This window comes from Dermochelys coriacea, chromosome 17, assembly GCF_009764565.3.
Source record: "Dermochelys coriacea isolate rDerCor1 chromosome 17, rDerCor1.pri.v4, whole genome shotgun sequence".
Classification (NCBI taxonomy): Eukaryota; Metazoa; Chordata; order Testudines; family Dermochelyidae; genus Dermochelys; species Dermochelys coriacea.
Window position 1 is genome coordinate 1,136,263 of NC_050084.1, and position 21,537 is coordinate 1,157,799.

The following is a 21,537-nucleotide window of genomic DNA, read 5'->3' on the forward strand; positions in this document are numbered from 1 at the left end:
CGGCCCGCGGCCCGTGCTGGGAGCGGCGCAGGGGGAAGCCCCGGCCCGGCCCGGCCCGCGGTGCCGGTGCCGCAGGCTCGCGCAGGGCAGAGCCCGGCCGCTGGGGCCCTGAGCTCGCTGCGGATCCGGTGCTCGCCCGGGGCCCGAGACACGCGCGACCGGTGAACCCCGGCAAGACAGTGGCGCCCTGGGAGCCCCCGGAAGCAGAGGCCGGAGGAGCCCGGCCGGGGGCGCGGGCTGAGCCCGGCCTGGACTCCGCGGCTAGCAGCCGGCGTCACACGGCCCAAGGGCCGATCGTGCAGCACCGCCCAGGGGACACACGTAACAACTCTGCCCTGATCCAAGCCGGGGACGTAGTTTGAAGAGCAGGGAGAGGTTTTCTCCGTTCCCCTGCCCTTCTTGGGAGATCAGTCACGCCCTCTGCCCACACGGCGAAGCGTCTGGCTTACGCACCCCAGGCACGAATACACAGACGTGGATGCAAACATCGGCCCCTGCCCGCATCACCCCTACGGAGCCCCCCTTGCTCTGGGCCCAGTCCGTGTGCCTGGGAGGGTGGAGGAGTGCCATGAGGCAGGGAAGGAGTGGAGATGGGCAGCGTCCATCTCTACTGGAGTTAGGCACCGTCTGGGGCTGACGGTAAGTTGTTTGGCTGCCTCACTCTAGTGCGGGGGCAGGGGAAATACACAGGAGTCACCAGGATAGTTGCGCTGCCGTCTGCCCAGGCACGAAGCCCCTTCCCAACAGGCCCTGGAGCGATCGATATCCACCGCTAAAAGCCATGGCGATCTGGCCTGCGAGGGAGCTCCAGGATTCACAGGGGCAGCAACAGACGAGATAGTTCCAGTCCAAGTGCCAGCCGCAGTGGAATACAAGGAAAGCCCCTTATGCCTGCTGCATCTATGACAGGAAACTTTCCTCTGATGGCTCTGAAGAGTCTCTGGTTCTTAGCCACAGCTGTGCATGGGAGCCTGGCAGCCACGATTCAGTGCCCCCCTCCTCTGCCTTCCCCATATGACGTTACTTTCCTCTTTCACTTCAGAAGTGCATGCCCTGGTCTCTGTACCCAGGCATTACTCAGAAACACAACCATCCAGCAGAGATTCCCATGTGTTACCTGCCCTTGGATAATATTCTCTTAGCCCAGGCCAAGGCTCTGTGTTCGAAACAGGACAGATGAATCATTTAGTGGGATCGCCAAGCAGCTGCCTCTAGATTCTGTGGAACTCAAACAAGATTGTCATTATTTCCAGAGATGACTCTGCACCCCTAAAGCAAACAAGGAACTGAAGACAGTGAGGTGCACAGAGATTTGGCCACTCATATGGTGGGGAGCAGACAGGGAGAGTTTTCTGAGGCTGGAGGGAGAGACAGTTCCTCATGGGAACAGCACTTATCACCTTGGAACAGACACCAGGCATGGAACTACTCAGAGTGCAATCTCACAAGGGGGAAGCCAGGGCAGGAAATAGCACAAGGCACTGGGAGGAGGGGGGGGGCGTGACAACCCACAACACCCCTGACAATCCTAACTTCTGATTGGCTGAAGATGAGCCTGATGGCCACCTCTTCTCTGGCCAGGCCAGCAAATCCTGGTCCCCACACACTGCAAGTTGCTGGAGAGGGTCTCGGAACTGCCTGTCCAAAGACAAAGACAGAGAAACCCCAATAGAAAGAATAACTCCCCGCCTCTCACCCAGCAGGCTCCTGGATAGGGGTCTCACACTCAGTGCAGGGAGTCCTGGGGAGGCAACATTGCCCCAAGGGGAATGGAACTTTCAGACCACTCGGTAGGGACCCTCCCTCCCTGATGGGGATAGCATGGGCAAGGGCTCTTGGGAAGTCATCCGCTCTATTGTTTATTAGAGGATACAAGAGAAAAAACAAGCCACATCCCATATCAGCACATCTGAAGGGAGGGGCCGCACAGTAATGACCACCTCTGCTCTTTAAATATAGACATGTCCAGAGACTGAAATGTGTTTTCTTCCATCAGCTGTAACTGCACAGCACAAAGCTGGGCAAAGGAGCCTGGTGACAGGAGTGATGCTCAGGTAACCGAGTCCTGATGAAATGGGGAAGACAGAGACCTTTGTGGTAGAGAAGGGAGTTGACCATTCCCCACCTCCAGACAACAATCCCTACAGCCCAGCCAGATTAGCCCCTGGGAGCATTTCAAAGAGAGGAGCCTTAAATCCCATAGCACCCATCTCTAACCCTCTCACCCAACGGGGGCATACTGGCCTTACAGCTGAATAGAAGAGGCAGCTTATTGCAGATACGAACTACATGGGAATGCAGTGACTCGCCCCTTCTGTGGCTGGCCCAGGGGATTTGGGTGCTCTCTCCTTGGGGGTGTCTGCTCATCCTTACACCCAGCTCCCCCCCAGGCATTTCACCAGCTTGCTTTCATCATGGTGAGAAGCAAGAGGTCTGTGGTTTCACAGTACTTTGGTCACCTGGCAACAGCCCTGCTGCTGTGGGGAAATTCAGCCATTGGACTGAAGTGGGGCTGGGCTTTCTGATTTGTTGGGTTCAGCTTCTGCAGACTCTGCCTGTAGAGCACTGGTTTGAATGGGCAGGAGTCTCATTTGTGACCCAAGCACAGCTCTTCGTCAATGGCTGGCAGCTTGTCCCTCTAATTCAGAAACTAAGGATTTGGTGATGCCACAGAAAAGGGCATTTTCTTCTCTGCCTTTCAAACGCACATTCCATCTCAGAGGCCCACATTTCCTTTGTCTCACAGCGAAGGACCTAGCCACAGCATCTTTAAAGTATTGCTCTGCTTAGAAAAGTGGGTGTCTACTTGTGAAAATGGCTCTTCAATCCTCAGCAGCTCTCTGGGGTGCATCAGGGCCAGGGCAATTCATCCTAGTGACAAAGTGTTAACTAATTACCACTCCTGCTAGTTCATGGTGCCAGTGCAGCTCTCAGAGCAGATTCCAGTCCTGCCTGTGTATCAACATTACTTGCAAAGCTGAAAGTCTCTGAAGGAATAGTTAACTCATGGGTCGCATTACTACAAGATTTCATAGAGGCCAGTTGCTTAGTGGGATTCAAAGAAGGATGAGACATTCACCTAGATAATGAGCACAGCCATGGTTTCATAGGCAGGATGCCCCTTTTGTAAGATGGCCATAAACCATCCTCTTTCACTCTCTAGCAGGGGCCAGGAGAACTGCCCCTTGGGGGACATGTTATTCCATAATAGCCTTCTGCCAGACTTTTTGCATCTTCCTTTGAAGCAGTTGGTGCTGGCTAGTGTCAGAGGCAGGACATTGGGCTAGATGGACCCCACATATAATCCAATTTAGTGATTCCAACCCAAGGCAACAGGTATCCCCTGAGGACAGAGTTGGCCAGAAGAACCTTTACTGCTACTTCTGGTACACAAGATGGGAGAACCAGCTGGTCTTTCAGATTCCAGATGGATCATTCAGAGCCGGCAGTTAGAAAGAAATCATTGCACTTGTAAACGGAACAAATTTGATCTGGAGTCAGGTACAGCAGCAGCCTCCCAGTGAATGCCCAGCTTACCAAGTAGAGCCACTGTTAAGTACTTGCCACACCATGGGCACTGACAAATTTGTGTTTTTTAGGGCCAACCCTGCTGAAGGAATCAGAGTGAAACAGGGAGGGGGAAAGGCTGGAGCCCAAGCGCATATCTGGGAATATCAGAGCCACAGCTCACATCAGTTACTTCAACACTTTATTGATTAGTGATTTGTACAGCTATGTACATGACAAAGTAAAGCCAGCCTGTGGGAAAGCCATACAAGCAGCAACTTTCCAGCCTCTGTCATGTTTTGCCTTCGTTGTCTCATTGGAATAAGCCACCAAGAAACCAACACAGGTAGGAGACTATTTCCCCACCCCCAACTTGTATCCCTGCCAATCATGCCTGTCTTTTAGCATCAGATCCAAGAAGCAGCCCCAATCACTGGAGAAGAGGAATGGCTCTGATGCTCCTCCCTCGATCAGCTGTCTCTGTCATTGGCAGCTTAACTGGACACATTCCCAGCTTCTGTAGGCTGCTTTCCCCAAACGGATTCATTCCTGAGTGTGCTGGTCACACTGGTTACGGTCAGCAACCCTCCAGCCCAGAATGCTCACATGCTACTGAGCCTAAGGGGACCCAGCTATTGACTACCCTTGCAGCACAGCATCTGGCAAACACACACCCGGAGCCACCAGCCCAAGTGGATTAGCAGCAAGGGCCTGCTGCACCCAGCATCTGGCAATGCCCGTTTGCCTCTCTAGCACCACGTCCCTACTAAAGGAGACAATCCCTGTATCCCTTATTGACGATGTCAGGTGCACTGGCACCCAGAAACACAGGCTCAGAAGAGATGTGGCTGGAAACTTCAGCAGGAACTGCCTGCCTGCCAAGTAGAAGTCAGCAACCCAAGGCCAAAGCAAGGCAGCTGCTCCTCAGCTCTAGACTGGACAGTTATGTCAAAGAGCAAGGCTCTCGGCATTGTAAGCTGTGCGTACTGCAGAAAGGCTGTTCCCAACACTCAGGGCCTTGCTCCCTCCCAGCCGAATTTAGTAACAGGGGTAAGAAGGATGAAGCCAGCTTTCCACGCCCACACCGATGTGGGAACAGTCTACACCCAGAGCAATCCCTTTATCAGTTATAGCCATTACAAAGACAACCCCCACAGCTTTAATCTTTTAACTCTCTAAGCACCCCACAGGTTGCAGGCTCCACATTCAGTGCCAGGGAAATGAAGAGATGAAGGGATCGATGCCAGGTAACCGCTGCTATTTAAATTGTGTTTGTTTCTGTCTGTCCCCTGCACATGTACCTATTCTTCTGCAGATGCAGAGCGAGTCACTCTTATTCCATCTAGGAAGGTTATTTATCCAATTGCAAATGACAGGAAATAGCTGAGGACCTGACCAGCAGCAGCACTGCTCTTCAGACTCCACAGAGAAAGGGACAGCAGAGGAGAGGGAATGTTTGGGGGCATGGCCGAACTCAAACGATCATCTGATGTGGGGGGGGGAGAATGGGGGGCTACATACACACTTTCTGCTCATGCAGGTTTCCCATTGGCAAGGGTGCAAGAAGGGAAGACTTCTTGTTATCTGACTGCAACTCGGCACTCCTGGTCTCAGCATTGTTTGAAAACTACTGCTCTGATTTCCCTATGCACAGATCCGCCCTGATCATTATCCCTACCCAGAAACAGCTAGATTTAGGGCTGCACAGAGCACGGACCAACATGTCCTGTCCGGCAGCAGCACCAGTTGTCGCTCTAGAATGAGAGCCATGACCACTGAGCCTGAGGCAGCTGAGCCGTCAGGGGCAAAAGAGAGGGGCACCTAGAAAAAGGTGACGAAGTCTCTCACAAGCCACCTCAGCGCAGAATGAGCCATGAAGGGCAACTGCCTCAAGTGCTGCCCAATGCCATCAACTCCTCCCCGTTAGTCTCCCCTGGGAATGCTTGCACCCTACATCACACCTGCCTAGTTCCCCTCACAGCCCCTGGACTCAAAGCCGCTACATAGACGTGTGTCTGGGAGCGCACCTCGCCCGACTGGCAGCCATCATTTCAGGTTAATTCTGGCTGCATAGGCACCAGGTGCATCTTGAGTGCTCTAGCAAAGCCAGTACCCCAGGCAAAGAGTTTACAAGAAAGACGGGCTGGGGGGTGCCAGGAAGCAGTTGCAACTCCCTCTTCAAACAGCTTTTCCCTTTACACAAGAACTCCAGCCATTTGTAAGCCATGTTTTGGCTCCTACCCGTGGATATTAGCAGGTGAATTCAAACCGTCTACTGCAGACTGGGCACCTGAGTTGTGCAACTGCAAGCTGGCTGATCAGTGCTTTGGTCATTCTAGACCCCTTTCCTGGAAACCTCTCTGCTTCTGCACAAAGATGACCAAACCCTTCCCAATAACCTAACTCTGTTCCTTCAGGGTGGCACATATCAACCCAAGCACGTCATCTTGCTGGGGCACTGCACAGGATTGTGAAATGAATGTTCCACCTACCTCACATCCTACAGAACAAGGCTTTTCCTGGGGGCTGTCAGAACTGTGAGGAGAAGAAATGGCTGTTTATTTGCTTAGATCCAAAGTTACTGACTATTCCCTCTGTGCAAATAGAAGCTCATTTCTTGGCCACAGCCCTACTAAACTGGGGAGTGCAGAAGGAGAGCCCAATTTGCGTGGAGAAAGGAGACAGGACAAGACTAGTCACCCAGAATGTCTGACTAGCCATGGAAGCAATTAGCAATTGATCTTTGAATATTCTGCATACCCACTCTCTGCATTCACTTTCATTACTCATGGTAGGTCAGGGAAGGAGCCTAGCTACCGAGGTTACCAGCTGCAGGCTTAATACAAGTGTCTTGGGGGTCGATGTCGCATCAAAAGCCTTCACTGTACCCCAGACTCCTGCAGGTCCATCTCCAGGTTCTCAGAGATGTTCAGACCCCACTCCCAACAAGCAGAAAGACAATCCCTGGCTTCATGGAGGTGTGGGACCTTCACATGCAAAATGGATCCATACAACCTCACCGCTATACTGAAGTGCCAGCAAAGAGAGCACACCCACCTCCATCCAACCTGAATTAGAAGCAGCGCCTGGTTTGCTCAGCTGTGCAGCGTGGGGAGTCACAGCACACCCCATTCCAAGCCCACACACTGGGGAATAAAGCTCTGAACCAGACCTTGACCTTTCTGCACTGCCTGTCAGGTACCTCCTCAGGGCAGCCAGGCTACAGACCAGTTTCTCCCTTCCACTAACTCCCAGAGGGGAACTTTCCTGTCCACTCAGGAGTTGCTAATGCAGGATGGAAAACAGAGTACCACCAGTGTGGTACATGATGCAGTCACAACTCTGCAGGGAAGGGGCTGTCAGCAGCACCCGCCACTGAGCTGCGTATTCCCAAAGCTAACTAGAGTGTGTGGACTGCATGGGGGAGGGGGCTCCTTCCTAGTGACTTTGAACTTGGCTGTGCTGACCACAATGACACCGCTGCCTTCTCAGAATGCAAACTGCTGACATACACTGTTCTGCACATGCCCACGCTCAATGCTGTTCACCCTTTGCACCCATTTGGTTAGCACCCATTGGCAGCAATTCAGGGCAGAGCCTGGCAAGCAACACTGCTCCAAATGGTGCACTCCACACACTGGCTAACAGTCTTCTCCAGCAGGTGTTTGCTAAACCCAGTGAAGCGTTTGCATTCCAGGGGTGGCAGTGCCTTACTGACATGGCACAGTCAGCTCATACCTCCTCAGGCACAGAGGTTTGGGCTGATGGAGCTTTGCACAGACTGGGGCAAGCTGGCCATGAGACCAAATGCCTTGGTGCACAAAGGAAGATGGGCTACAACTAGAAGGGCCAGTTTATTAAAGAGAAACCTCACATCCCAGAGAATTCAAACACATTTGGAAAGGGCCCAGCCCAGCTGAGTGGGCCCATCTTCCACAGCAGCACAGTTCTAAACCCCCCCAAGCTTGGGCACCAGCCAGCACCAGGGGGAAGAAAGGATCCACTAATACAGCTTATTATGCTTGCAAATAGCCTGAAAGAGTCAGTGTTAAAGTTCAAAAACACCCCTTCAGCAACGGTTAAAACAAAATGGTTTAAAATATTGAAAAGTTCCATATCCCTGGCTGGAGCAGGGTGGGAAGCAGAGGTCTGCACTGCATGACTGTTCTCCTGGGGTACCATGCTTAGACTGCTCTACCAGTGAAGGCCAGACGGAGGGGTCTTCTCATCTTTATTGCTTTCCAATGAGAAGGGTGGGATTCGGACATCAAAGTGGGAGCCATCAGGCCTCTCAAACCGAAAAGTACCCCTGCAAAAGAAAGTCAGAGACCAGACTGAGACCAATGCATCACCGCGCCCTCTTACAGCAATGGAATGGCAGCTCCGGGGGAAAAGGGATCATCCCTTCTGCACTCTGCTGTTGCCGGGGCCTGTCTTTGCAGGGTCATCCCACCGACAGGAAAGCATCTCCAGGCCATGTGACTCACTTATGACAAGGCACAAGGCACCCCATGAGGGAGTAGAGGGGGAAGAGGCCTAAGGCCACCCCCAGATAGCTCGGACAATGCTCTCCTCAGTCCAGGCCGGAGACAGGCTAGGTTAGGCCACCTGAGTTTAGTTTGCAAATAGGTCAACTTCACATTCTTATTTACCAGCAGAAGCCCCAGTGGCTCAGCAACCACAGGTAGTTTGGAAGCTGAAGTTTCTACTTCACAATTTCACAAGGGGAAGATTAAGCATTGAACACACATTTCTGTACACAGGTTAGACAAATCAACTCCCCAGCAGGTCTCCCACTGTCTCAGGAAAGCAAACTGCCTTGTGTAATGCAGGATGTGACCTATCAGGGAGGTGTCTTGACAGGTAAAACAGTAGTTCCGAGTCGGATTCTTCATCACCTGAGAAGACCATCTACTAGAAAGGAAGCCATGTGGATTGGCAATTCAGGGATTCCAGCCCCTTCCTCTCCCCATTACTGGGATGGCTTTCTAGCTCTGGAGCCTGTCTTTCCTTTCAGACTGTTTGGGAAGGGAGAGCACTACAATGAGCTGCATTCTACGCCCAGGGGAGCTGTCATTCAACTAGTCAGGAACACCCAACCATGCAAGGTGAAAGCCTGAGTTAGCAAGAGCTCACCCTGAAGGGGCAGATCTGCTGTAGCACATATTCCAGCTCAGATAAAAGTGTTTGCAAAGCAGCCCCCAGCTTCTGAGAAAGGTATGCTCAAAGGTGGGGAAGAGAGGTGTTGTGTGACACCTCTCCTGATAGGGCATTGAGCATCCACATCACAAGTGCACACTTAGGGATTTAATGAAGGTGTGGTTAGCTTTCAATGCTGCTGCAATACATGGGACTACATAAACCGGGAACAATCCAAAGTGTCAGGCCTTTGGGCACTGAATTTCAGACTCACTCTGGGAGAAAGTCACTGCACTTCCTTTAGCAGAACCCACTGGAGGAAATGCTAGTGAAGGCCGTAGGGCACAAGAGCTGTGTGGCCAATACAGCCCTGCCTCCGATTCTCAAGAGGGAACATGCTGGTGAGTGGAGCATATAAGAAGATAGTCTGGAAAGGGCCCAGCCCCTTCACAAGGGAGAAACTTGAGGAGAAGAAGGAACCAGCTTGGAGCCTTTGCCAGGCTCATGAGCAGCAGGGGTTCCTGGAGTCAATCTGGGACTATCATTACAGCCTAGTTTATGCACATGTGCACCCACCTTTAGTTGCCTTGTCCACACCACCCAGCTATTAATTCCTGACAGAACCCCGGACTATAAGCTCTCTGGCACACAGACTGTCTCAGGGGGGTCCTAATCTCCAACTGGGAACTCTGCACTACCACAATAGTGAAGGTTTCTTACCACATGTGACCACTGGATGCCTGCAGTGAGACATGGCTGCTGTATTGAAATGCTGGCTGCTCTTTGGATAAGACTGGCTCCTGAGGACACACAGAGACCCCACTGTATCAGACAGATCCCCATAGATTTCTCCACAGCCCGCCATTAGCAGATTTGCTTTGCAACAAAATCAACAGAGCTCCTCTGGCTTCAAAATGCTGCTTAGCAATTGTTCCTCTTCCACTTCTTGCCATCACCACCCCCATAATAAAAGCTACACCTAATAAGTAGCACCAGCATGACACCGTATTTCAGTTCCCGCTCACAGTCAGATGATTGGAAAACTGAGTGAACTAGAACAACCCTCTGATGACCAGACTTGCACTTTCTGCTGTGCTCCTTCCTGCACAGAGTACTCCTGGGGCAATTCTGCAGGACTGTTTGCCTGCATAAAGCCCCCACCTTCTCTGGCAGGTGGAAAACAGCAGGGAACCAAAGGGAGGCCATGGGGGGAGGGGGAACAACCCTCGGCGCAGTTTTGGGCGGAACTACCCCCAAACAGAGGCGAGGCAAGGCATGGGGGGGGCACACAGGGTTACATGCCCCTGCCCCATTTCTGCAAGCACAGAGCTGCCCAGCTGAAGGAGGCTGCAGCTCTGCTGACTCTGCAGCTGAACACCACCTCCTGGGTCCTAGTGCCAGTCGTGCTCCCCTTCTGTGCAACAGTGAGTGCTCAAGGTGGGGCTGGGTAAGGCGGGGCGGGAGGTAATGGAAAGAGGTAGTGGGGATAAACGGGAGGGTGGAATAGGGCAGGGGACTGTGGGAGTGAGGCATAGATGCTGGAACTAGTGGTGGGGGCTTCAGGGTGATCTCCCACTTCAATGCAGCCAGTGGCTTGTGTTCCCCACTGCCATGCTGGAGATTTATTTATTGACAAATAAAATTTGCAGAATTTTTCAGTGCCGAATTCCCTCAGGAGTAACAGACAATCTGCAAGGAACTGTACACATGACTCTTTCACCACGCACACTTACTGGAAGTGCCCATTAAGCCACATACTGATCAATTGACCCAGGGCGAGTGCCCCAAATGGAGGATATGTCTGAGGACAGATATCAGGCAGTACTTACCCTTCCCACAACTCCTCGGCCCCGGACAGTTTCCAGGGTGCCAGACAAACTAAATATCCTCCAGTGCCGTTCTCGCAATTGTACCACCTCATTGTCAAGGTTCTCCAAGCGGATACAGTAACGCCACTAGAGAGATGAGAGACAAGTCATGAGGAGCTGGAGCCAGCCACCAATAGGCCAGGTATCAGGTCCACTTGCTGATGCCACAAGCAAAGAGCCACCCTCCCTCAGAACCCATCATGATAAATCTGTCCATAGCCGTGGTGGGGCTTCCAGCACTCCGCAGCAAAGAAACGCCCTCCTTAGGCTGTTTTACAGAAGCAAAACAACTTACCCAATAGACATGGGAATTCTGGGCTTCCTGTCAAGAGAAATAAACTAGTTTAATTGATGCCCTTCAGCTCAGCACCAGCACTCTGACTTGGCAGTGCCAGACTGACACAGGGCAGCACAGACTGAGGCGCTCTGCAAATTCACCCATGAATTAGTCCCTCATTCCCAGGGTAGAACTGGCCTGAGCATCTATGTAACTCAGACAGAAGAGCTCCAGGGATCCACCAGTGACTGGAGAACTGACCAGTTGTGGTACCCATGCTCATTATACCCTCTGTGGTGTTAAAGGATGCCCAATCCACATGCTGTTGGTTAGCAGATGGGATACATACCAGTTCGGCTCTCCAGAAGCTTAGCTTTCATCAGGGCCTGCCCGTGTTGTGGTCCAAGGCTGCCTTACAATCCTACTGGTCCTAGAGGCACTGTTTATTTTGAAACTGACCTGTATGTATAAATACCCAGCTCTCCACCCCAGGAGACAGCTGGCTAATACACAAACTTCGTAATTGTGTTTCCTGAACCCCGAGCAGCCAGGTCCTTATCAACTTTAGGAAGTACAGGGTGTCAGCTGAATCCAGAAAGCTTTAATCAGGGAACTCTGCTCAGCCCCAGGGAGAAGGCAAAGTAGTCTGAGTAGTCTAGACACGATAAATCGATACCCGAGCGCTCTTCCATTGACTCCAGAACTCCAGCGCCACAAGAGGTGCAAGCAGAGTCAACGGGGGAGTGGCAGCAGTCGACTCACCGCCGTGAAGACACCACAGTAAGTCGACCTAGGTACGTCAACTTCAGCTCTGCTATTCTCGTAGTTGAAGTTGTGTACCTTACATCGATTCCCCACCCAGTGTAGACCAGGGCTGAGTGTCAAACCCCAGGGGGAAGACTGCAAGTGTAACTCACTGCGGCGCTGATTGCGCCTGTGCCATTTTATATCTATTTCCAATCTACACTAACAGCAGGGAGTGTTAACAATACAGGCATTTGTGAAAATTCTCACTTGCTCTTTAGTAGCACCTCTCCCAGAACAGCCCAAGGCGTTTCACAGAACTCAACAAACAACTAGCAGGGCTTAGATGGGGATGTTCCCCATAACCATTCGATCTCATGTTTCCATGTTCACGGCCATTGGGGATAATGATAAGTGAGGATGCAACTAGAACAAGAAGCCAAGTTGCAGGACGAAAGCAAGATGCTGCAGCAGGACTTGGAAAGGATGGGGGTGTTTTAAATGGGTTAGAGAGAGTAACAATGGAGGCCATGCTAGGTAAGACCCAAACCTACCCTCATGCCCATGTAGAAGGGGATGACGGTGACTCGGATATTCTCAGTGGTTTCTCGGTGCACATCAGACAGCTCTAACCAGGGATGATTCTTTTCCTGCCACGCACACAGCGTGTCCCTTGCTACAAAAGGCGGAACTGTAGGGAGTGGAAAGAGAGGACAGTTTATCAAAATGGCTACAGATAAACTACTGAACTCCCACCTCTCAGACAGAGCAGCAGCTTTTACATGGTTACAGAAGTCTGTCTAAGGATGTTTCTCCTAGAACAAAGCCTCTCACTCACCCCAGCATGGGCAATGCACTGCACCTAAGACAATGAGTTGCAGATGTCTGTCTTCCCTTATGAAGGCGCCTTATAGCAGCACATGGCTCCGTAGAGGCTCTCTCTAGGGCAAGGCTCGAGGGGCATGCAGTTACCTTTTGTCTGGTCGTACATAAGAAACCTCTCGAAGAGTTCATGCTGGATTGGCACCTGATCAGTGGAGCTGTAGGGAAGGATGTCTTCGTGGCTTACATAGTCTAGACCTAGAGAAGAAGCCCACATCAGCCATTAAATGCCATCAGCAAAGGGAGATTCACAGGAGGCATCTCAGCAGGACAATAAATTACACTAATGAGCAGTAAAGAAAGAGGGCCTGGCCAAGGAAACTAAACTAGCAAAACTATTCTCAACCTACAGGACACTCCCTGGCAATAATTCTTCAAGTCTTGCTTTACCATCTTCTTCAAAAGGGATACATACTTCTCCCCACACAAAGCCAATTCTCTTCTTGAGCCACTAGTGGCTGCAGAAGTGATTATACTATCACACCAGGACTTCAGGTAGAGAACATAACAGAAGGAGAAACATACATCCAGCAGCCCTAGAACTAAAGGAGGAGAAAGGAAGGCAGGATGTACGATCCGAGTACATCTACTGTTAAGTAGAGAGAGTGGGGTTTGGGGTCAACAGCTCAAAGTATAAAGAAAAGGAGTACTTGTGGCACCTTAGAGACTAACAAATTTATCTGAGCATAAGCTTTCGTGAGCTACAGTTCACTTCATCGGATGCATCTCAAAGTATGTGAGCAACAGTCAAGGCTTCCTCACTCGCCTAGCCACTGACTCCAGTTGAACACACCTCTTCCATGTATCTGAAGAACAGTGCTGTGCATGTCAGTCACTCTACTGTTCTCCAAGAGGCCGACAAACTGCACCTAGGACAAGGCATTCCAGGGGTATATCTAGTACTGCTGTTACTAGACTATGCTAGCCATGGTACCTCTCATGGTCCTCCTAGCCAGATCTCATGAGAATTTGCACTCTCCAGAAAGCTTAAGAGCAACTATTTACTGACCTGGTATGGCATAGAGTGCTCGACTGTCGTCATGATTCGCCAGGAACGTCACTGCTTCCGTCTGTGACCTCTGAGACTGAAAATAAGGGGGATTTAGCACTTCGAATGGACAACACTGTGTGCGGACAGCAGTTTTATTCTTCTTCTCTCGAAGTTGTACATTTATTTTATTTAACCAGTTCAGCTCAGAACAAACATTTCTCTTGTTTTCATCTCCTAAAGGAAATCACAATTCAAACACCAATTAAAAAGAAAATTTTGTTGCTACCTATTGCCTTTACCTAACCTGTGTTATACAAACATCACAGAACCCATACTCTATCATGGGCAAGAAGTTAACCTAGGCAGAAGAAATTGGACGTACTCAGAAGAGTAACGGTTAAACATTTCTGATGATCTTTCTTAGCAGAATGATGACCTGGTAAAACAGAACCAGTCAGTCAGTCACCCCAGTTCCAAACATTCCCATCATAGAGGAAAAACATTAACTGCGCCCTCCCAGTCTTCCATTACAGCTGCTGTCTGCATCTAAGGAATTAACAGAAGAGGGAGATCTTTGGGTGTCAAGAACAAGGTTATCAGACACTTACTATATGTGGGCAATCCCGAGCATCTATTAGCACCTGGTAGTAGGTATGAGTTTTGCCTTTGACTTCTTTGGATCCATGACCTGCTGCATTCTCACTCCTAAACAGAGACAAATTCTGAGCACAAGAGCTCCCTTCATTAGCCTACACCCTACTAATATGATTACACCCACCAGCAACAAGTTGACACAGAGAGCGGGAATAAATTTTGTCATACATCAAGTTGCATCTCTGATATTGTGGATAAAGTACAAACAGTTGCTACCAGCAACAAGTTCATTCTTAAAGGAAAAGGAGGTTCTGAATACACTTCAGGACCTCCAATCACTCCATTTCAGTCAACGCAAGATTCACATCACCCACACATACAGCAATAAATGATGCGAGATGCAAAAAAAAAAAATCCATGTCGGTGGCACGATAGCCCCCATTTACAGAGACTGAGACGTGTCTCACTATTCAGTCAAGCTTCCCATCTGGGGTAATGCTTTCACTCCACCCTTATTTTCAATGTGTTCACTCCTAGGTCCTATCCATGTCCCACAAGAATCATTTGCGGGGTTCATCAGCTGCATGGAGTGGAAGGTGAAAGACAAGGAGGCTCCATTGCTGAGATGGCTGAACTGAACCTAGCTTGCCAAATCTGGAGCCAAGGCGAACCAGTTCAAATCACTGGGAACCTATACAGGAACCAACACCTAAATCCACAGGAGTTTCTTTCCTTAACATGCAATTCCACCACCCATTTGTTTTCTAAAGCACACACACCATTCCCTGAAACCTTCCTCCCATCTTTTAACTTAGTCTAAATTAATACCAAAATAGTTTCTCTTATTATGAGCTGATGCTTAACTTTTGGTGCTCACACAAAAGTTACTGAGGCTTTGCCTCACTCTTTCCTAAAACCTCAGTGACCATGACCAGAAAGAACAGTAAAAGGCTTAAATAGAACAGCAGCATGGGAGCAAATGAACAAATGTAAATCCTTACTTTTCTGGAACAGGAGAAGTAACATCCCGATCATACAACCTGGCTTGCCAGGGAAACAGGACTATTCCTCGGTATCCAAACACACTGTGAAGAAACAGCTGAAAGGGGGAATCATAAACTTCAGTCCTGTGCAAATCACAGCCAAGAGATTAAAACCCATTTAAAAAAATGAAATGGCTAACAACCTCACACCTCTAAAGAGGCAGCATTTTATTTTTATTATGCAGGGAGAAGTAGAAAGATTTGGAAAGAACCTGGATTGATGGGGCAGGGGAGAAGAAAGAATCCAAGACATGCTCCCCTTTTGGATCTGGTGACAGAAAGGAGAGTGGAGATGAAGAACAAGGGAATGGAGAAGGCTTGGGATGAGGGAGAACTGGGAATGCAGCTTTGGCCACATTAAGTTTAAATTGACAACTAAACACCCAGGAGATGTGGGAGACACAGGCAGACCTGTGGGCTTGGATGGAGTGAGGCCAGTCAGGACTGGAGAAAGATTTGTGAGACCTCAGCATAGAGATGGCAGGTCTAGCAGTTATTTCAGACCTCCAGTAACTCTCTCCCTCGCTGCTGAAAGGAGACGATACTTGGGAAAGGAGCAGAGCAAAACAACCGGTGCTAACAATCATTTCACCTTCTAGACCAGAAGTGGACAAACTACGGCCATTTTAAGTTGGACCTTGAGCTCCAGCTGGGAAGTGGGGTCTGGGACTTGCCCCACTCTGGTGCTCCAGCTGGGGAGCAGGGTTGAAGGCCGCTCCACGCAGCTCCCACAAACTGCGGCATGGCCCCCCTCTGATACCCCAAGGGGAGCAGTGGGGGTGATGCATGTGGATGGGGCAGTGTGCAGAGCTGCCTGGCCGTGCCTCCACGTAGGAGCTGGAGAAGGGTCATGCCGCTGCTTCCAGGAGCCCTCTGAGCTAAGCAGCGCCCGGAGCCTGCACCCGAGCCTCTCCCTACACCCTAACCCCCTCCCGCCCTCCAAACCCCTCAATCCCAGCTTGAAGCACCCTCCTGCACCCCAAACCCCTCATCCCCAGCCGGAGCCCGCACCCCACTCCCTGAACGCCTCGTTTCTGCCTCCCCCCAATTTCCTGAGCATTCATGGCCGCCCCGCAGTTTCTATTCCCAGATGGGGCCCTCGGGCCGAGAGGTGTCCCCAGCCCCGCTCTAGCGCCTTCGCCGGGGCCGGGGCCGGTCGCTCGGGGACACCCACCTGGCCCGTCTCGTATTTGCCGTGCGGCTTCGGCACCTCGAACACGCCCACGGGCTCCAGCACTTTCCCCTCCGCCCGGTTCCTGCGGAAAAACGCCACAGCGAGCTCAGGCCGGGCGGGGGCGGCGGCGGCGGGGAGCCTCCAAGCCCCGCCCCCTCGGCCCGGCCCGGCCCGGCCCCGCCCCGCCCCGCCCCGGCCCCGGCCTCACCGGGACGAGAGGTGGCGGCGCGGGGGCAGCTGCACGGCCCCAGGGGCCCCCGCACACAGCGCCCGGAGGCCGCGGCTCGGGGCCTCCCTGAGCGGCAGGGCCTGGGCCCGGCACCTGCTCAGAGCCGCCGCCAGGTAGCGCCGCGCCGCGCCGCCCGACATCCCGCCCGCCCGCCGGCGACAACGGCAGGGCCTCGCTCGGACACCACCACCGGCCCACAATGCAGCGCGCGCGGCAAACCCCGCCTGCTCGGCAACGTCCGCCTTCCCAGCGCCCTGTGCGCGCGGCGCGGGAGGGGCCGCTCTCTGGGCGGGATTGGAGAGGCCTGGGGAACGGGCCTGTGATCATGTGACCCCTCGGCCTGTCCAAGATGGCGTCCTCCATAGTGGCGGGGGAGCGGCTGGTGCGGGCGGCGGCCTCCGCCAGCGGGGAGCTCGGGCGGCTTCCCCGCGAGCTGCGGGCGGAGCTGGAGGCCGCTTTGGGGGCCCAGGCTACCGGGCGCGGCCCCCTCGTCCCCTTCAGCCTGCTCCGGAAGCTGCAGGGCGCCCTGCGCCAGGCGGGTGAGAGAGGCTGAGGCTGGGGCTGGGGCCGGGGCCGGGCCGGGGCCGGGGCCGGAGGCTGAGCGTCCGTCGGGCTCGTTTCCGGACCCCAGGGCTGTCTATGGTTCGGCCTTGAACTCTCCTGGCGGAGCCTGCAGCCAGGGCCGGCGCTGGGGACCACGAGGGGTATCCTTACTTCCCCCAAAGATCTTCTAGGGGGCCCCAAGTTATCGTCAGCAAGGCCAAAACATGCACAAAGTTATCCACCGCTACGCAGCGGAACAGCAGCAGATCGGTAGCTTCACCCTTCTTATAAATTATAAATGCATGCAACATACTGACACCACAGCCAAATTTTGCCTTAGCAAACTCTTAAAATCTAAGATTTTCTAGGGATTTAATTAGCCTCTGGACTCCTGGAAGGTTGTTTGTTTTTTAAATAACATCCAGGGCTCCCAAAATACCTACTCCCCTCTCCAGTAATGGAACCCTAGAACTGACCCTGTCTTTCATTTCCTGAGAGTGCCACAGCCTTGATCTGCCTCAGCTGAAATTCTTCTCCTGGTTCCCATCACCTCTGTTATCCCTTGCTTCTCTGTGGTTGCCCCAAGTCCCAGCTCTCCAGCAAAATGCTGCTGCTCCCTTTCTCACATGTACAGAGAAGCATGACCCTGCTGTACTATCTTCAGATTGCTCCCCATTACTTCAGGCCCCAATTCCAAGTTGCCTTCCATTCTTGTCTGTAAAAACCTCCATGGATTTTGAGTCACCTGCCCTAAGGGATCTTTTTGTCTCTAACTCCCTTCTCTTGTCTAGAACCATCGACCTCTGCCCCTTCAGACAGTGTGGCCGGCATTGGTGGTGACTTCTCTCCAACTTCTGCCTCCAGAGCCCCCTTTTTGTATCTCAACCTCCTCATTATGTGTATACCTCTGATGTGTTTCTTTCCTTATTGCAGGAAGGATGGCTATATAATTAAGGCACAGGCCTTAGAATTTAAGGCACAAATTGGGCTTTTTTTATGGCTCTGCCACTTTGGGCAAATCACTTAATGTCTATCCCTTAGTTTCCTCATCTGTAAAATGAGGATAATACTAATTTCACAGGGTATTAGGTGGCCTAAGTTACAGTTTTTAAAATGCATTGAAATCTTTAGCTGGTAGGTGTTAGACAAGTGCATAGTATTCGTCTCTAATTCCTCTAAACTGTTTAGGGCTCCATCTCAGATGATAGACTCTACAAAGCTTGTACTTTAAAGTAACAGTTATTTTTATCCACAAAAAGTGTTCTCTCAGAATTAGCTGAATGAAAACTACTGTAAAGTGTAAAAATTCAAGTTAAACAGTCAAAATAAAACCCCTTACTTTACAATATTTCCTCACTTACCTTAACACCTTCGTAGCTCAAACTGATCTCAAATCTAATTTGAAATCTAGTTATAATGCTACTTGCCTTTCATTCATCCTGGAACTGTGAACCTAGCCTGGCTAGTTTTGCTCTAGTACTCGTGTGCTAAGCAGATGCTGTTACCTGGAATGGTCAGGCTTTTTATATTCTCATTGACAACCTATTTAACTTAATGAAAACAGTTTTGTTTAAAAATAGCTGTTGTTTTTAAACTCTGTTTCACACACACACCCCTAATGTCTTGGAGACGTTTCCATGTTGCCTCCTTGATGTTACCAGCTAGAGATCCAGAGAATGACCTGGATGTTACATTTCACTGCTTTGCCTACATTTCTGAACTGAAAGCATTTATAGGAACTCTTTGTGTTGTAGGTTCTCCTGTGTATCTCCATGAGCTACTGGAAGGCAGCGAGATCTATCTCCCTGAAGTGGAGAAACCTCCAAGGGTATGTAACAAGCATGGGATAAATGCTAGTTACAGCTATGGTTGGTACGCTGTTTCCATCTCTTAGCTAGGGACACTAAAACTAGATGTTTTTCATGGGCCAAGAAATGTACAGAATAAACTAATGGCACCTCAGTTCTCAGTGCCACAAGTACTCCTTTTTGCGAATACAGACTAACACGGCTGCTACTCTGAAAAAAGTTCTCATTACAGTTTCTCTTGTTTATTAATTGTCTTTAGAATCCAGAGCTGGTGGCCCGTCTGGAGAAGATAAAGGCTAAGCTAGCCAATGAGGAATACAAGCGGATAACAAGAAACATCAACTGTCAGGTCTGAAGAAAGGCAGGGAAGATACAAGGTCAAAATAAACCTGGACAGTCTTTTCTCCACAATACTCTGTAAAACCACTATAAACGTTAGCACAGCTCGTTGGTGGCACTGCCCAGAGATGAATTTGTGGTCCCAGGTTCTTTGGTTTGCTAGCTCAGAGGCAAAAGCAACTCAGTTCTGTGAACAGAGCATCTCCTATTGCTTTCCCAGGACCCCGACTGGCTTAGCCAAAAGTATTGTTGGCTCCAAAGTCCCTCACCAGGAGTGAGGATTAGTGCAGCACGAGGCCTCTGAAGGGAGAAACAGAGAGATGCTGGAAGCCTTCCCCCTCAAACAGGGCTGCCAAATCTGTATTGTAACAAGGGAACCTGAGCCATCAGGGTGGTACTCACAAGCCTATTGATCAAATATAGTTCTAGTCTCAGTTGGGAAGCAGTGCAGGATATTCTACTGGAATTGTCTCCACTATAGAATTGACACCTAGGATGGAATAAGGTTTTTATAACCCTGTTCTTCTCCTCTTAGGAACTGAACCGGTACGGGACTCTGGCTGACTTGGGAAGGCAAGGTGAGTTGTATCAACACAGGAAGAAACGGGCAGTGTATGCCCAGCAGGCAGAAAGCCAATTGTGAGAATTAAATCAATTGCCATCTACTCATCCTCAAAGACAGAACAGCCCCACCCCTCTCTGCCTAGCAGGCTGTGTTTCACTAGATGGGTTTAATTTGAAATAAGGGACAGTCCCTATTTATACATTAAATAACTACTGGGGATGATTATACAGCATGTCAGAGTTTGAAGGACTTTGAAAAGCCTCAGGGTTGGGAGTTTGGATCAGAAGGGGAGACCAGAGTGCCTAAAGAAGAGATGTCTGCCAGCTGTGACCTAGATAGCCTGCCCAGTGAAACTTTCTGTTTCCAGCTTGCGTCTCTCCGGCTCATGCTGTCCCCCTGCTGCAGTTTGCGGACCCAGCAATGCAGGCAGAGGGTGAGTTTATTAGTGTTTTAAATAGAAATTGCTTCTTCAAAAGAAGCAAGTTTTTTCAAAAGGTACCAGGCGTGTTTATTCTTGAGTATTTTTCTATCTTAACAATAGGGAAGGTCTGGCAGGCTCAGTTAGAGGTACTGTAGCTTACCCCAAGCCCTCTTACATTGCATGCTAATAACAAACAGCTTTTACCTGCAAATGCTTTTGCTGACATCTCTTCTTCTTCCCCAGTTAGGTCCATGAAAGCCGTGGTCATCACCATATTCAATTTCATTGTCACAGTGGTGGCTGCATTTGCCTGCACATACCTGGGCAGCCAGTACATCTTCACAGAAATGGCAGCGGTGAGTGTGAGCTGCGACTTCACAGTTTCCATGTTTGTTTTTTCCATCCTGACCCTCCTTTGACGCGTTCAGAGCACATTGGACGGAACGGTCAGGAATGCCATTTCCACTGAGAATGGGAAGCTGATTGGAATGCTCTGGCAGCATCACTTAAACCTCCCTTATTTCTTCTTGCCCCCCCAGCGTGTGCTGTCGGCTGTGATCGTGGCCTCAGTGGTGGGCTTGGCTGAACTGTACGTGATGGTGCGGACCATGGAAGGGGAGCTCGGGGGATTGTAGTCAGGAGGCTTTCACTTAGACTGTGATCCTTACCCTGGAGGACTTTTCTCCCCTGTGGATTATTAATTTGTCCACAGGTATGTTTGGCTTTGGTCCATTGGGTCCCTGTGCCTACTGCAATTTCCTCACACCATGTTCCTTATTCCTGCCACGTTTGAAATGAATCACCAGATGCACTAAATGGGGACCTTGTGGCATGGAACAGAAGAGTCAGCAGCAGTGGGAGGTTTCAAATCCATGAATGGCACAGGGAGGAGTGGGGGGCTTATTGCTGCCTCATCTTCTAGCTCTGAAGTTGCTGTCCCTTGTTCAAAATAAATGGGTTCTGTGTGCATTAGAATGACCTTCCTCTTGCCCCAAGGCAGATTTCTAGGGTGGAGATGCTGCGTGTGAAATGCCTGCACTGTGTACCCGGGCAGCCTGGGTGTGTCTCTGCCTTTTTTATCCCAAACTCTGCTCCATCACTTCTGCAGAAGCTGTTACGCTTGGTTTCATTAATGCTCTTCACATTCCTGCATGGTGCACTAGCCAGGCTGTTTTAGGGTAGAGCACAGTTTATACAGGGCATGAGCACTGCCTGCTCTTGACTGAAGCAGTGGGTGCCTGACCCAGGCCCTGTGCTCATGGTGGTGTATTTTCTCCCCCATGCAGACAGCTGCTCCCCAGGAGAATGAGGTCACCTCATCCCAGACTGTTCCTCCCATACTGGGAAATTTCCTAACTCAAAAGGTGTTGCAGCCAATACAGGGTATTCTTTATATGTTAAGATGAAGTCTAA

The 21,537-nt window shown here is 50.8% G+C and overlaps 2 protein-coding genes and 1 long non-coding RNA gene across 3 annotated transcripts; 2 read left to right on the forward strand and 1 right to left on the reverse strand.

Moving 5' to 3' along the window:
- Positions 1 to 19: 19 nt before the first annotated feature.
- On the forward strand, positions 20 to 7,554 carry LOC122456949. Its single transcript, XR_006276143.1, has 2 exons — positions 20 to 2,054; positions 3,600 to 7,554. It is a non-coding gene; the product is annotated as an uncharacterized LOC122456949 (long non-coding RNA).
- POLDIP2 (DNA polymerase delta interacting protein 2) lies at positions 7,343 to 16,653 on the reverse strand. Its single transcript, XM_038376146.2, has 11 exons — positions 16,428 to 16,653; positions 16,220 to 16,301; positions 15,004 to 15,101; positions 14,017 to 14,113; positions 13,427 to 13,502; positions 12,508 to 12,615; positions 12,090 to 12,226; positions 10,810 to 10,836; positions 10,476 to 10,601; positions 9,367 to 9,446; positions 7,343 to 7,816 (listed from the first exon to the last, which is right to left on the reverse strand). The coding sequence occupies exons 1-11, from the start codon at positions 16,586 to 16,588 to the stop codon at positions 7,702 to 7,704; spliced, it is 1,107 nt and encodes a 368-aa protein (XP_038232074.1). The 5' UTR covers positions 16,589 to 16,653; the 3' UTR covers positions 7,343 to 7,701.
- Positions 16,654 to 16,754: 101 nt separating this feature from the next.
- On the forward strand, positions 16,755 to 21,099 carry TMEM199 (transmembrane protein 199). Its single transcript, XM_038376148.2, has 6 exons — positions 16,755 to 16,987; positions 18,746 to 18,819; positions 19,059 to 19,148; positions 19,674 to 19,716; positions 20,368 to 20,480; positions 20,664 to 21,099. Exons 1-6 carry the CDS (start codon positions 16,798 to 16,800, stop codon positions 20,757 to 20,759), a joined length of 606 nt encoding a protein of 201 aa, XP_038232076.1. The 5' UTR covers positions 16,755 to 16,797; the 3' UTR covers positions 20,760 to 21,099.
- The last annotated feature ends 438 nt before the right edge of the window (positions 21,100 to 21,537 follow it).